The 15,902-nt window shown below is 48.4% G+C and overlaps 2 protein-coding genes across 3 annotated transcripts in view; both read right to left on the bottom strand.

Annotated features, from left to right (window-relative positions):
- Positions 1-3,031: 3,031 nt before the first annotated feature.
- c1qtnf5 (C1q and TNF related 5) lies at positions 3,032-6,033 on the bottom strand. Of its 2 annotated transcripts, none has more exons than XM_047035740.1 (3): positions 5,806-6,033; positions 4,157-4,398; positions 3,032-3,990 (listed from the first exon to the last, which is right to left on the bottom strand). In XM_047035740.1, the coding sequence occupies exons 2-3, from the start codon at positions 4,386-4,388 to the stop codon at positions 3,467-3,469; spliced, it is 756 nt and encodes a 251-aa protein (XP_046891696.1). In that variant the 5' UTR covers positions 4,389-4,398; positions 5,806-6,033; the 3' UTR covers positions 3,032-3,466. The 2 variants fall into 2 exon arrangements, with proteins under 2 accessions (XP_046891696.1, XP_046891695.1); XM_047035739.1 differs by having other exon boundaries at positions 5,834-6,032.
- A 2,157-nt stretch (positions 6,034-8,190) lies between these two features.
- Positions 8,191-15,902, bottom strand: part of kmt2a (lysine (K)-specific methyltransferase 2A) — a 35,290-nt gene continuing 27,578 nt past the window's right edge. Inside the window, 9 exon segments of the mRNA XM_047035221.1 lie at positions 8,191-12,945; positions 13,158-13,287; positions 13,428-13,511; positions 13,712-13,819; positions 14,160-14,334; positions 14,444-14,518; positions 14,681-14,860; positions 15,076-15,152; positions 15,779-15,847. Of these exon segments, the coding sequence (XP_046891177.1) occupies positions 12,670-12,945; positions 13,158-13,287; positions 13,428-13,511; positions 13,712-13,819; positions 14,160-14,334; positions 14,444-14,518; positions 14,681-14,860; positions 15,076-15,152; positions 15,779-15,847 (1,174 nt within the window). The 3' untranslated portion in view covers positions 8,191-12,669.

Here is a 15,902-nt window from a genome sequence, read left to right as displayed (position 1 = left end):
GACATAAAAATTATTTGATGTTATTGGTCAGTTTCCTTCTTGAAGATTTCCTGAGATAGACTATACAGCACATACATAAACCCTCAGAGTGGCTCACCTGTATATCTGCATGCAGGGTTGACAACTATTTTGAGCCTCCGTTTATTAATATTTCTGTCAACATTACGGATGTCAAATATCTCCTTAATAAATACTCAACCGTTACAGACTGTAGCTCTGAGGACAGTGTGTGAATGAGAGTGTGTCAGAGTGTTTATTTTGAGGTCTCTGAGTGTGTGTTTGTGTAGGAATTTCTGCGAGATTGGTTTTCATGTGGTCTCCTGAGTGTGTGGGTTTGTGTTAGAGAGTGTATGAGGTCTTCTGAGTGTTTATGTATGTGTGTGTGTCCGAGTGTCTTTCTTGAGCGTTTGCCACGGTAAATCCCTCGAGGTCACTGATGCTGGTGTTACAGGCCTCTGCTGGTTCCAACATTCCTCCCTGCTTGGTTCAGCTCAAATCCCCAGCTTCACCCAGTCTGTTTGTTCAGACCAAATTTGGTCTGAATGATCACATCCCCCTTCTTAGGTAGTACTGGATCTGATGGAGATTGAAGCAGGATGTAGATGTTTTAGATGGAAGGGTGGGGTGATTCTGGACCTCTGGCTGTCTGACCATGAGAATGTGCCCCCCCCTCCCCCGCCTGCTCCGCTCCAGTCCCCATCTGAGAGAGGGGAATGCTGGGGGTGAACACTCAGCAGGGTGGGGGAGCTGGAGGCTTTGGTGTGGGGGAAAGGGGTGAATGGGGGGGAGAGGGGGTTTGGGAGGGGGGTCATAGCTGGGGCTGAAGGCAGGGACTGGTTTGGGATGTAGGATGAGTTGAGGGGTTGTTGGAGAGCAGAGAAGGGTTCAAACAAGGAGAATCTTGTTGGATATTAGGGACAAGTTCTGCCAGGAAGGAGCCATCTGCTGGGGTGGAGTTATTAACAAAAACAAATCATAATTCCCAGAATCCTGTAAAAAAAGTGAAATGATGTTAGAGAGAACGTGACTCAGTTAAGAGGTTCCCAACTGGTGAAAAAGACTCATGTATATTAATAGTAAAAATGGGTCTTGATTTTACAATCTGGCCCTGCAAAGCTTCTTTGCAGAATCTTGGAGGGGACGGTTCTAGGATGTGGCAGTGGATCAAAGCTTGGCCTGGATGAAGAACCACACTTCATTCAGCACTGGACATCTTCATACATTCACCAGGTCTGTGACACAAATCACCGGGTAAGCACCATGAGGACTGTTTATCCCTGTACTGACAGTTTGAAACCTTTCAGAACGACATCGTTTTACATCCATAATTGATGTAAAAAAGATATAAAAGTTAAGCTCTTCTCTTTTTCCCAGTGGATGAACTTAGAACATTTCAGTGGAGGATCTTGGAGGGTCGTGGGTTTCCCTCTGCCATCATCCCTCTGGAGGACAGCAGGACCAGCAGGTTGTGTTGTCCCAGGGCGACTCCTGTCAGATGCTGCAGTGTTTGTTTGTTAGTTAGTCAACAGAGTCCGTGTTCACAGAGCAGATGATGTTTGACGAGGAACACACAAAGAGAGGAGGAAGACGGAAAATAAACAGAGGATGAGAGTTTTTCCCCTCTGGACACGACCCGTCACATCGGTCCAGCTGAACCCTCGGAGTCCTGGCCAAGTGCACTGTGGGAAAAGGACCAGCCACGCCACCACACGTCTCTCTCCTCTCTGTCTGATCTCTTTCTCTGTCTGTCACTGTTCCCCTCTCACTTTGTCTGTTCTCTATCTGTCTCTCTCACTGATCTCCTCTCTGTGTAATTCGTTCTGAAGTTAATCCTCAGCGTTTGGACCAGAGACTGATCTGTAGAGCCCACAGACAGACAGAGCCGAGGGCTGCAGGGTCAGTGACCAGGGCTTCCTCTGTAAGTGGCAGATCACCATCAGGCCTGCCAACATAATGACACATTGGAACTTGACCTTTGACCCCTAGAGAAACATACTGAGGCTACTGTCTCCAGGCTGTGGGGATCTGCAGGATAGGTCAGCCAGGTCACATGCTGTAGACCTTGAACATAGCTGAGGAGTAGACTTGCGAGCATACTGATGAAGGGATGCATCAATATATGGACAAACGAACCCGGAAAATGATACCTTCCACTGTGGAACTGTGAGCTTTTTTCATTTAGTTGATCACTCACTCACTCCCAGTTAAGAGACTGGATTCAGTCTCTTGATTGGGCCTTGGTGAGATTGTGGCATGGGGAGAAAGACGGGATGATAGAAGGATGAAGAAGAGACGTGGAAAGCGACATAGTAACACAACACTGCCCTCTAGTGGACAAGGAGCATGTCTTCCTCTCAGTACCACCTCTCATTCCTTCCAGTTCCTCATCCCTCTCCCGAGGGTAGTGATATTACAAGATTGGATTAACAAAACCAGTTGCCCTCTGCTGAGTTCTCACTAACTCACCTCTTCTCAGGGATGACATCAAACAAGGCTGAAAGAAAGGACACATTTCACAGGTTTTGAAACTCAGCCTGAGAGTGCTTGCCTATCCCTGACATCCCGCATCCATGCCAAAGGGGAATGACTTCACCGTCTGGGTGATTAGTGCTTAGACTTGGCGCCGTCAGAGAAAAGGAGAGATTTACTGCACTACTGAAGGAATGGAAACAGATTGTCCAGAGGGAGGAGAACGACCGATCATTCCTCTCATCTCCTCCGAAGGCAAACGATTACAGGAGTATTTGTGGAACATAATCGAGCCCTGGAGTTGTTTCAGAGGCAGACAGGGAAGGAGTTTTCCTTGTCTGCTTGGCAAGTGCGAGTGTTTAACATCCACACAGACGTTCCACTGCTCCTGGCAGAGAATGGTAAACAGTGATGTCGCAACCACATGGGCGAGTTTCAATCCTGTCCAGAGGACTCCTTCCCTCTCCCTGTCATCTCCTCCATCTGCCATGTCTCTGATAAACTAGACAGCTTTGTATAGTGGGTGGAACTTGGCAAGGTAACTTTATACGAGGGCCAGGTATGAAAGCGGAACATTTTTATTTATTGACATAACTGGTGGGTGACACGCTAGGATTTACAGGGTTGTTAGTATGATGACATGTTAAGGCCTGGGTCAGGGGTGCTGTGGGAGGACAAGGGAGGGTTCAGGCCGTCGTCAGAACATCTGGTAGGAAAGTTAGTTGGTTACTCACCTGGAATGCAGACAGGCAGGCAGGCAGGCAGGCAGGTAGACAGGCAGGCAGGAAGGTAAACAAACAGTCTGACAGACAGACAGACTAAACAAAGCTAGCAGCTGCTCTCCAAATTAGGGCGCTATGCATCTCTGACCATCCACCATTACAGTAACCTAGCGCTGCGCCTGTGGTTATTATCATCACTTGCATAACTTTGTAATATTTTTTTAACGTCCAGGAACGTCAGTTAGGACTGACGGTATTCACCATGACACATTTCTTTACTTTGCAAACACAGGTGAGTGTTTCCAGTCTGAGTAGATCAGGAACCCAGAGAAGGTACTGTCGGTCTTGGAGCTGGAGTAGATTCCGCTGTACTCTCCCAGCGCCATCTGGACCCACACCTGGTCCCCCGGGACGAGGTGCAGCATCGAGCCGCCGGACAGCGAGGCCGGCTTCGGCCAGTTACCGTAGAACTGGAAGTAGGACGCCATCGCGTGGCCGTTCTTCATCAGATCAAACTGCAGACTGGCGCGGTAGACGGTGGCGTGGACGGAGAAGTAGTACACCCCTGGGACTTTGGTGGTGAAGCGGCCCGTCTCCGCATTGTAATCTCCCTGCTCGTTCAGGACGATGCTGTCGAAGCGGACGGCGTCGCCCACGGCAACGGGCACGGAGCGAGCCTCAGATAATTTGGCACTGAAGGCGGACTTGGGGGAGACGGCGCATTCCCCCGCCTCCCCCCGCTCACCCTTCGGCGCCGGGTCTCCCCTGTCGCCGGTCAGCCCTCGGGGTCCTGTCTCACCTGGAGAAAGATGGAGCACAGACACACAGGTTACCTCGGTGACCTGCTACAGTCTGTAGAGCACAGACACAGTAGACACCTGACTGGCCAAAGAGAGAACACCGAACGGGTTGTGTGACAGATCCTTCTTGTCAGGGGGCGCTGCAGAAGACTAATGGTACACTACCTGAGTATCCCCTGTCTCCCCGCTCGCCTTTCTCCCCAGGGGCAGCGTCTCGCCCGTCCCGTCCATCTCTTCCTGGTGAGCCAGGGTGGCCGTGGACACCAGGAGAGCCTGGGATACCTGGTTGGCCAGAACACAGGCTGGGCGGGATCTTGTTGTCTTCTAATAGGTCAGACAGGTGGATCTGTAGAACCAGGAGGAGGGGCACAAGCCAGAGCTGTGGCAATGTCATCATTAGGCGACTTCTGTGAGGACAGGAGAGCAGAGATGGAGAGAGGAAAGAAGAGAAGAGGAAAAGAGGAGGGGGAGAGGGGAACAGCAGAAAGCATAGCCCGTTTTGCAATCACAAGTCTCTGAATCTCTGAATGTAATCAGTACATAAGTCTTGTTTTGACTGGCTGTCCTTAGCTCTCAACTCCAGGTGCAGCCTGTTAGCAGAAGACGAAGAGTTCAGAGTTCATGCTTCTGGGTCCTCAAAACAACCATCATATTTCTGCAAGATTATCTACAGAGAAGGGTGTGCTGTGTGTGTGTGTGTATATTTGCAAGCCTCGAAGTGTGGAATAAAGCCTCCACCCCCTGTTTCAACTTGGAAAAAGATGACCCAGCTGTGAAAGCGGAACACACACACACACACACCCTGTTGGCTGCTGTGGGAGAACAGGACAAGCGTCACCAGGCAATAAACCGTGCTGACATGTCTACAGAGTAGCAGCTCACATTTAACACAGAACTGCAGCCCCATTAAGCAGGCAGCATGAAGAGCTGGCTCTTGGACATACAAACAAATAGATCCACATAGAGTCTGAGGCCTCAAAGCGCCTTACTGAAAGCTCCTTATGTCTTTTCAGCTTATTACACATAATAACTACTGACTTTAGAAGTATGCGAGGCACAGCTGGTTTGAACTTTATGTCAAGGGAAAGAGGGAGGGAAAGAGAGAAAGAGGGAGAAATAGAGGGAGAAAGGGGGGGGGTTGAGGAGAGGGACAGAGAGAGAGAGAGAGAGAGAGAGAGAGAGAGAGAGAGAGAGAAAGAGAGAGAGGGAGAGAGAGGGAGAGGGAGAGAGAGAGAGAGAGAGAGAGAGAGAGAGAGAGAGAGAGAGAGAGAGAGAGAGAGAGAGAGAGAGAGAGGGAGAGGGAGAGGAGGGAGACAGAGAGGAGAGGGACAAAAAGAGGAACAGCTGCACAACAAAAAGCTGTCTCAGCATTCTGAGGAAAAACAGACATTACAAACATATGCAGGGTTCCCTCCTTCTCTCCTCCTCCCTCCATCTCCTCCAACCATCTCCACAGTGATGTGCGAGGAAGAACACCAGATCATAGTTTACTGGCATTACAACAACTATATCCACATGTCGCAGCCCAGCCCAGCCTAACCCTTCTCAACACACTGTCTACAGCCTGGTAACAAACTATCACTCTTGACTTCTTTCTCTATTCAAATCTCTACCATCTCTAAGCCCAACAGTTGTGTTTCACCTACTATTTTCACAAGCAGGTAGGTGCCAAATATCCAATTAAAGACTTGGTCAGCAGTTTTCATCATTTGGTGAGATGTACCAAACACATACATCCATTATTGAAAACATGCTGAGACCTTAACATACAACATTCACTGAGCCTTGTCTCAGAGTTAAAAATAATAGTTCACCTCAAACTAAAGACAAGTGCAGGATTACCAGTTGAGGTCCAGAAGTGGAGGTTGAGTGGAACAGCGGAGTGGAGAAGGAGAGGAACAGCCGTGAATGCAGCTGACGGGACACGGTGAAAGTGTTCTGTTGCCGAAACTGAGGAGTCTGGGAAAAGTGAAAGACCTCAGTCAGGAAATGGTAATGAAAGCCAATTAGAAAGAGAAAGGGAGGGTGGGAGAGAGAGGGTGGGTGGGAGGGAGATAGAGTTAAAGAGAGAGTAGTAGGGGAGAAGGTAGTAGGGGAGTAGAGAAAGAGGGTTGGAGGGCAGTAGAGAGAGAGAGGAGAGGGAGGAGAGGGAGAGGGAGGGAGGAGAGGGAGAGGGAGGGAGAGGAATAAAAAAGCCAGAGTTAGGGGGAAAACAGAGAAGAAAGAGGGAGGGACAGAAACAGTACACAAGAGAAGTATTTAAAGTATGTCCACGATAAATAATGAGAGAAAAGTATCAGCAACAAAACCATTTGGAGCAGCTTGAAAGAGACTGAGGGGTGTTAGGGAAGCAGTCCTGTATGGATGGGATCTAGATACATTTAGTGGATTACATGGGATTTACAGAGGAAGAGGTTGTCATGACTGTGGTATGGGAGATGAAACCACAACACACAGCCGGATAATTCTTTATTCTTTCTTTCAATGAGACGCTCTGCCTTTCTTCCAACACTTTCACTCTCTCTCGCCATGTCTCTCTGTAACTTTTACAGATGCACTATAGAGAGCATTCTGACTGGTTGTATTACAGTGTGGTGTGGGAGCTGCACAGACCGGAACCGCAAGGCCCTACGAAGTGTGGTCCGTTCTGCTGAGTTCATCATCGGCAGGAAGCTCCCAGCCCTACAGGACACCTACCACACACGTTGCCTAAGGAAAGCCGGCAGGATTCTAAGAGACTGTTCCCACCCATCCTTCAGGTCGCGCACACGCAGACTGGACAACAGTTTCTACCCAAGGGCCATCAGGCTTCTGAATGGACACTGATATGGACATTGTTTTTCTGCACACTAGTCACTATGCACTGTCACTTTCAGCTACTGGTTGCTCTATCAGTAACTTGCACTACTGTACCTCACTGTACCTCGCCAACAGGCTCCTGTATGGTCATTGACATTGCACTATTGTACTGTACTCCACTTAGGTTAGAATAGGTTATAGGGTTGAAACAGGTTTCTTGTGCATTTAGGGTTGGTATAGTGTACTATCTATTGTTATCTGTAATTTAGGAAGTTTTAGTATTAGGGTTATTATAGTCAATATTTATTGCTACCTGTATATGTAGGAAATTTCACTTATTTAAGCTCAGCATTAATGTAAATTGTGTTCCGTGTACTTATATGTTATGTTATGCCAGGTGCTTGCGTTGTCTTGTCTTAAGAATTTCAGTGCCCAGTCTAACCTTGTGTTGTTCTGTGTACCTGACAAATAAAAGACTTGAACTTGAACTCTCTCACCTTCTGCTCTTGGTCATCTTTCTCTTGATAGCAGTTCATGTAGAGATGTGGGGCCTGTGTGTGTGTGTGTGTGTTTGTGTGTGTGTGAGACTGTCGTTGTGTGAAGGTCGGTTGCAGTTCTGTCTGTTGTTCTGACGTTGTTGTCTATTGCAACATAGTCTGCTTAAGGATGTAGGGGTGACATGTCAGCAGTAATCTGACACACGGTCTGACTGTGTGTTTCAACATTACAACCCTGTTTTTATGAGCCAGATTGTCACAGTAGGGGGTGTCAGAGCGGGTCTTTGAAGCTGTACTACCAGACTCCAATACTTTCCCTCCAGGTGGAACGTTTGAAGACAGACTTTTTTTCTGGAGGTTTTTAGACTGGAGGCGGCGTTGGGCTTGTTTCAGGGTGTTTTCACACCTTTCAGCCCTCCAAACAAACTCAGCTTAGTCAGCATATTGCGCGTATGTGAACACTCCAAAATAACTCAGACCCCTGATCTGTACTGTAGTCAGACCTCCTCTGATCTGTACTGTAGTCAGACCTCCTCTGATCTGTACTGTAGTCAGACCTCCTCTGATCTGTACTGTAGTCAGACCTCCTCTGATCTGTACTGTAGTCAGACCTCCCCTGATCTGTACTGTAGTCAGACCTCCCCTGATCTGTACTGTAGTCAGACCTCCTCTGATCTGTACTGTAGTCAGACCTCCTCGGGAGATGGTGTGAGGACCGCTCACTTCAAGTCTGTGTTGAGTTTGACTTAACCTGTGCATTGTGAACCCAAAGCGCTGCAGGTTCGCTTCACAATTTGCCAAGGTATTTTATCCCTCTAGGCTTGCGTTAGACCAACACATGCTACTGACTGGGAAGTTCTGTGTTGGTCCACGGACAAAGAACATGAAGCCGGAGTCCGATGGTAGAGTAAAGGAGACATGTTTATTATTTAAACTATCACTTAAATAAAAAAGTGCATAGAAAATAAACATGATTAGAAACTTTTCTTTTTACAATTATTTACAATTCTTGTTTTCCTAATTTTACATTCAACCGTAAGTAGTTTTGTGGTTTTTACTATTGTGGTTCGACATTTCCTTCATTTCCTGTGGAGCACTGAGAGAACACTGATGAGCAACGCAGAGGGGAAAACATCACTGACATCATCATCATCATTGATGTAGGACAGCTGTGGATGATGAAGCGTTTGAAAGACAAGAGATACAGTATGTTCAAGGCATAAGAAAAGACACAACCCCCCCCCCCCCCCCCCCCCCCACTGATGATGTTCTACACACAACATGAACATTCTAGAACGTTCTTAACATGAGGACCCGTTAGGAAATGAAACAGCAGACAAGCAGGTCTTCCTCCCCCCCCCCCCCCCCTCCAATTTAAAAGGGCTGTCTGACTCCTTGACCTGCACGGAACAATACACAGCTGTTCTGAAAGTTACACAAAAAAATAAATAAATACAAATGCTTCTCCTCGCTACCATCATTGGTGAGTTTGTGTACAACAGTACGTGATGGGTGCAATGCCCAACAAGTTGACAAGTTGGAGGAGAGAGAGAGAGAGAGCGAAACATGGTTTTGGTGGAGATCTCTTTCTCCCGTCTGGTCTCCACAAACCTCCAGACTGGATTCTCTACCACATCAAGTAAGCAGTCAAAAATAATCCCTGTTAAAAATGCACAAAAAAAAAAGAAAGAAAAAAAAGAAGAAATAAAAACGGAAATATTCACTACAACAATCAAACACAAAAAATCCAAGATGGCTGACCTCAAGAAGTTCACAACCACGTTACACATTTACATTTCTCATGACATAAATACCGTTCCTTTTCCAAAATTAAACATCTGCAATGTTCCCTCAACGTCAAGGGAACGTTCACAGGCACAGGAAAACTGGTACTGGATATTAATATACAAAATGTTGTACATTAGCTATTATCTAAGTTGATACTGTAACACAAAACCATTATAGAGTACACTGAAACATTGCTATCAACTGTTAAAAGATCTGTTGTTGGCTACTGTTACTAAATTTGTATGTCCATTCTGTATATTGTATAGATACAGAAGTACAAGTTAACTACTATGTATGTGTATATATTGTAATCTTAATATAGGTTAATTACAGATGAAGAACCACAGAGGTGGTATGTTGCTATGACAACCAGATAACAACAGAGTCTACTACAGGAACTGGATCTAAAACATGATGGTGAAAGAATGTGTTGTTGTTGTTTGTCACCCGGTATCAAACACAGGACTGCGTTAAATCTGGAGAGTAGAGAGTCGTAGACGGAGCCCTTCAGATGGCAGCAGCTAGCTCGCTAGCTAACCAACGCAAGTGTGATAGAGAGTTTGTAAGTTCTCTGTGTGTGTGACCTGCCTGTCCCGACACTAGCTTAGCTAGGCTAGCCAGAGAACTCCACTGTCCCTTTCCCCCGGTGGGGCTTGTGAGGTCACCCTCCCTGTCCTTTTCACCATTCTGATCACGGTTCGAACAAACGTAATGATAACCGTCACCATGAAGAATTAGGTTGGTCTAGGCGTGTACATTCATGGCGGGCCTTAGCAGCAGCACCCAGCAGGACTCAGGACCCCACCTGTGGGTGGTCCGTCAGGGGTGGGGGACGGGGAGGGAGCTGGACCAGAACAGGACCCCACCTGTGGGTGGTCCGTCAGGGGTGGGGGACGGGGAGGGAGCTGGACCAGAACTGGACCCCACCTGTGGGTGGTCCGTCAGGGGTGGGGGACGGGGAGGGAGCTGGACCAGAACAGGACCCCACCTGTGGGTGGTCCGTCAGGGGTGGGGGACGGGGAGGGAGCTGGACCAGAACTGGATCCCACCTGCGGGTGGTCCGTCAGGGGTGGGGGACGGGGAGGGAGCTGGACCAGAACTGGATCCCACCTGCGGGTGGTCCGTCAGGGGTGGGGGACGGGGAGGGAGCTGGACCAGAACTGGATCCCTGAATGGATGGACCGGCAAAAGCCAGATCGAGGCTGCTGGGACAGAACTAGGGAGGTTGTCGGGTCTAACTGGAGGAAAGCAAGGACTTGTGAGGGACATGGTCCCTGTACGGAGGTGAATAGGAGACTAGTAAGTTGCATATCTTTACAGCTAGAGATTGGGTAGATGGTGAGGGGTTGAGTTAAAGCTGACCAAGTAAGACTGTGTCAGGGTTGTGACTGGCTAGATCTGGCTGGGCTTGGGACTGTGTGGTTGGATGAAGATCATCATCATCATCATCAATAAGGCGGAAGGGACGAGGTGTCAGCTATTCTCATAGAGCAGCACTCTGGACTCCCTCAAGTGCATAAGAACGTCACAATGCTAGGATGCCATTGGATGCCGCCGTGACTGAACGAATGATTCCTATTGGTGGATCGAGCTACTGGTGGACTGCTCTCAGCGAATGGGACGAAGCCACATCATCAGTCTTTGGAATCAAAGAAACATTCAGGCTACAAAGAAAAAAAACGACAAGCAACGACAACAAAAAGAACACACATGTTGAAAAGGCAGCTGAATAAAAAAAAAATGTTGAGCCCAAGCATTAGTGTTTGTAAACCGCTCTAGTTCCTACAAAAATGGCAATAAAATAAATACGATTTTCTTAAAAATATAAATACCATCGTCATTAAGTGCTATTCACTAGTGAGTGCTTTTTAGTCTTTTCGTATAGAAAAATATACATATTATTTACATTTCAAAAGCAAGCATGATATTTCCCTGTCCATAACAAACCAGACAGATAACAGACAAGACTTCAAAAGACTAATTTTCATACATATAAAAAAAAAAATATTATTCCATAGTCAACGGTTATTATTAATATAGGCCATGAGCTGGTTTTCTTCTCCAACAGATGGAGATACTCTTCATATGAAGGTTTTTTAAACTGACGTTTGGTACTCAATGCTGTAAATTCAAGACATTGTTCCAAATCTGATTTCCAAAGACACTCCGATATCACTCTCCTCCTTTACCCCACTGGTACAGTGCTGGACCAATCAATGGCTCTGGCCTTGGTCACGTTTTCCTATGCAAAAATAAAATACATAGACAATGTTTCACTAAAGCAAAAGTAACCATAAAAACAGAACTACGCAAGTTCTAGTCCCTCGTCGGTCAGTCCACCAGAACCTCCACCTAGTTCAGTCAGAACCGGGGATGTGATCCAATGACCCACCCTTCTATTTCCCTAAAATCGGATTCTACGTCTAAAGTTTACGTCTAGGGCTCTAGCATAAGTACACTCGTGGCTATCGTCTAGTAAGAGCAACACAACTACAGTTTAAAAACATCCTGCAGACAGACAGACAGAGGTCTCCGTGGCCCTGTCGTCTGGCTCCCCACAGCGCCCTCTGGTGTTGATTACAGGCTATGCAGCTCCACCAGGATGCTGTGGACAAGCATGGGCAACTATGTACAGTGTCTACAACACACAGCCCAGGAGAGAGAGAGGGAGAGAGGGGTTGGGGTGGGGTATTGGCATGGCTATTCTGAAGGCCTGAAGGATTTTCACATGGGGACAGCAACGGAGGGGCAGGTACGACCAGACGAGGCCAGCAGCACTTCGCTTGCTCCTCTCTGTTCTTTCATTGACTGGTAAAAGTCCCTTCCTCAAAATTGCACTTTGGTGTATAAACTGAACTCTTAACAATGTGGCAATTTTTGTCTTCTATGCGCTCTACATCCAGACCCTCCCTGAGCATCACAGATAGGACTCAAGGAAAGATCTCTCCTCTAGAAAAATATGGAGGGTGAGGCAATGCTTTATCTCCTCATGAAAAGGGCATATTTCTTTCTCGTTATTCAAAGGATTCAAACGGTTTCAAAACTACAAACTCTGTAAAGGCTCTTTGCTTCTATCCTTCTTTCTTCCTCCCCCCGTCTCTCCGGTCCTAAATCCTCCATCCAAAGTAAACAGAAACAACGAAGGAGGCACGATAATCTGTTGTTCTTCCACAGAGGGGCCCCGCTCAGATTAGAGGCTTGGAGAGGCTGAGGGCTGGGGTCCGAAGCTGGACGGGGTCATCCCTAGTCTGGACCAGAACCTGGATGGTGTCATCCCTGGTCTGGACCAGAACAGACACTAGGTGAGCACTGGTCTGGAACAGAACCTGGACTGGGCCCAGACGAGTGCCATCTGGGCCAGTACCTGGTCTGGGTCCTTCCCATCAGTGTGCCCAGCCTCCGTCCAGGAGACCCTCACCCTCACCACAGCGTCACTGACCCCCGCTACAGACACACCCACTGTCCCCCTATAGAACCTCCCGTATGAAGACACAGGGACCACGGCTCCACGTTGGAAGCAGGAGAATCTATGGAGAACGTCCGGTTAACGTCTGAAAAGTTCCGACTCCCGGTGGGACGGGAGGGCGGTGGCGTCTAGTTGAGGAACTTGCGGCACTTCTTGGTGCGGCAGTTGCAGGGCAACTTATTGGCCGGTTCCTCGGTGGGGAACTTGTAGTCGTAGGTGAGCTCCTCCCCCCGGTAGACGCGGCGGCTGGAGAAGATGACGATGTGCTTCTGGCCGTCCACGCTGAGGACACGCGAGTGGCAGTTAGGCTCGCAGGAGTGGTTGATGAAGCGGGCGGCGTTGCCATGCACCGTGGCGTCCACCACCTCGTAGTCGTCAATGCGGAACATGTAGCAGCCAATCCCCTGTGAGGAGGGATCAGAGACAGGAGGGTGAGAGTGATGATGGCGGCATGATACTGTTTAAAAAGGAAAGACCCACTTGTTACTGGATTAGAAGGTCCATGATGAGAGGTCAAAGTTCACACTCTCACCCTCCCACCACAACAAAAATTCCTCTCCCTCCCTCCCTCGCCCTCTACCGTGCCCTCCCCCGTTTCCTTCCCCTCCCTCCTCACCTTGCTGTCATAGAGCTTCTCTCTCTTGTCTGTGAGGACAGAGCGGATCACGTTGCCTGAGTACTCGATCACCATCTCTCCTGCCTCGATGGTCTTCTTACAGAAGAGGCCCCTTCCATGGATAGGAGACCTCGGGAACAAACACACACAAAACATGAAGTGATCCCTGGCCTACACACTACATGTGGTGAAATCTAGCTCAATATTATTCTTATGATTATAATCTGTGGCCTATGAGAGGCACTCTAACAGGAGAGTCCAAGGCCTCACCTGTAGACGCCCACGGTCTGCCTGGAGGAGGTCTTCAGCTGCCTGAACCTCTGAGCCAGAGGCAGGTCCACACTGGAGGTTCTCCTGCAACAACAACCTGCAGTCAGACACACGGAGCAGGGCAGAGAGGAGGCAGGGCAGAGGGGAGGCAGGGCAAAGGGGAGGCAGGGCAGGTGGCACAGAGACCGGGGATACAGAGAGACCAGGGGAGAGTGGACCAGGTGACAGAGAGACCAGGGGAGAGTGGACCAGGTGGCAGAGAGACCAGGGGAGAGTGGACTCACCGGGCAGCTTTCATCGCCCCCTCCTCCTCTGCGTCCTCTAGGGGGTTGTACTCTGGGGGCTGGCGGTGTTTGGATGCCAGGAAGTTAAACATGTCAAATACAGACCTCCTGGAGAGCAACAGATGGAACAGACGGTGGTTAGACACACACACACTATTGTATTTTGTGCGTGCTAAGTAGTGTTTGAGTGTGTAGGCGTGCGTGCACATGTTTGTGTGTGTGTGGCCTGGTTTTGCTACCCTTGTGGGGACCAGAAATCTAAGTTTCTAAGGGGTTTTAGGGTTAAGGGTTAGAATTACATTAAGGGCTGGGGTTAGGAGTTAGGGATAGGCTTTGAAGGTTAGAGTTAAGGTTAAAGTAGGGGTTAAGGTAAACTGGATTTGAGAGTCCCCACAAGGACTGATAGACAAAACGTGTGTGTGTGTGTGTGTACAGCGTCCAGCCCTACCGGTGGTGAAGCTCAGCGCGAGCTGACCCGTGGGGGTTTAGAGGAAGCGGGTGGGGCTCTTCAGGCTTGTGGAAGCGGAAGCGGTAGTTCCTGCAGTGCCTGGAGCCGTGCAGTTGCTCCAGCAGGAAGACTACAGCGTCATGGACCACGCCCAGCATCCTCAGCCCATTCACACCTGCGGGGGAGCAGGGGAGCATTGGGAAATGTAGTTCTTTAAGAATGACAATCTGACTACACATAGGGCTACGTGTGAACATGGTGACGGAACAAGGTGATGCACTCACCCTCGAAGGAGAGCTCTTTCAGCCTGGCGTTGGTGCGAGCTTCCTGGACCTTGTCAGTCAGGGACTTCCAGGCCTCTGCAGACAGACGGACACAGTCAGAACTACACTGACAGGTCACCTTACACATCACACATCTTGAAGGTTCACATTTGAAGTGCACTTCCTAAGCGTAAAGAGGGCACCAAGTCCATTGTGTGTAATGACCAACTGTCAGAGGCTAGTCGGAGTTGGGCCTACCTTCGATGCTCTCACAGCGGATGTGGAAACCATCGTCGCTGCAGATCTCAAAGATGAGGCCCTTCTTGGGCTTGGCCTCCATGGGGGAGTCTCTGCCCCCTCCCCTCTGGTCTGGGGGGGAGGCCACCAGGAGAGACCCCGGACCCCCGGCTCCACCCTGGGTCTGCAGGCCTGCCGACCCTGGAACCCAGCAGGAACATGAGGTCAGGGTTAGAACTGAGATCCTAAGTCCACATGAAACATTCTCTCCCGACACACACCAGGACTGGGAGGACGATCTCATTGTTGATGTCAACATTGTAAGGTTGCTGTTCTGTGCTTCTCTCTATTGGGAGGAGGTTTGAGGAAGGGGGTTAGTGTAACTGTTCCAGTGTATCTGTGCAGGAAGGACCTACCGGAGGTTCTGCCTCTCTCGCCCGTCGCTCGCCCAGTCAGGGCAGCTGGAGCTTGGGCTCTCCTAGCTCCGTACACGCTGCAGAGGACACATGATTAGGGAGGCACTGAAATTAATGTTCTGTGCCAAAACTCAAATTCAGAATGATGGTTGGCCAAACTTGGCCAAAATCCCAAACCAAAAATGACATTTTTGAATCAGCACTGTACTCTCTCTACATGACATTTCTGAACCACACTGCTGACATGATCTCCCTTGTTTGAAATATTGATGTAAAATCACCTCAGCTGAAAATGGAAATCTAATGGGATTGTATTATATAAAGCTCATTCACGGGAAATCTGAAAATAGTTTGAGGTTAGTAGGTCACTTGCTCAAAGAGCTACTGAAATTAAAATGTTAAAACAATTTCTATAAAAATGTGTGAGATTAAAATGGACAACCCAAAGGGTGTGCAACATGTGTCATTGGTATTGGGTTTGTTTTGAAAGTTTCAGGAGTAATGGGTAAACAGCTATTGACATTTAAATAAAACAACTTGTCACTTTGTTGACGATCCCTAACTATACATATATTTTCGGTGCATCGCTGTAACTGAGAGCAACAATGTTATCTTTCAACATTACTCACCAACAACATAATCTACCAACATTATCAACTGACACCAGCAACAACAATTATTCAAATGATTATCTACTCCCCACCTCTTGTTGGTGCCTCTGTCAGATGGTCTGCCAGTTTCCATTGGCTCTGGAGAGATAGGATCTCTGGATCTGCAGGTAGTAGAGATGAATCAACTAATGAATTTCTCCTCAAAAAACAAATGTC

This window comes from Hypomesus transpacificus, chromosome 15 (genome assembly GCF_021917145.1).
Source record: "Hypomesus transpacificus isolate Combined female chromosome 15, fHypTra1, whole genome shotgun sequence".
Lineage (NCBI taxonomy): Eukaryota > Metazoa > Chordata > Actinopteri > Osmeriformes > Osmeridae > Hypomesus > Hypomesus transpacificus.
The sequence above is the reverse complement of the archived record's forward strand: the minus strand, read 5'-3'. Positions and strand labels throughout refer to the sequence as shown.

Bases quoted from the DNA above. Each gene is read 5' to 3' on its own strand.
- c1qtnf5 (XM_047035740.1), bottom strand. From the start codon at position 4,388: ATGATGACATTGCCACAGCTCTGGCTTGTGCCCCTCCTCCTGGTTCTA. The intron at 3,991-4,156 runs GTAGTGTACCAT...ATCTTTCTCCAG, and splicing joins GGGAGACAGGGGATACTCAG to GTGAGACAGGACCCCGAGGG.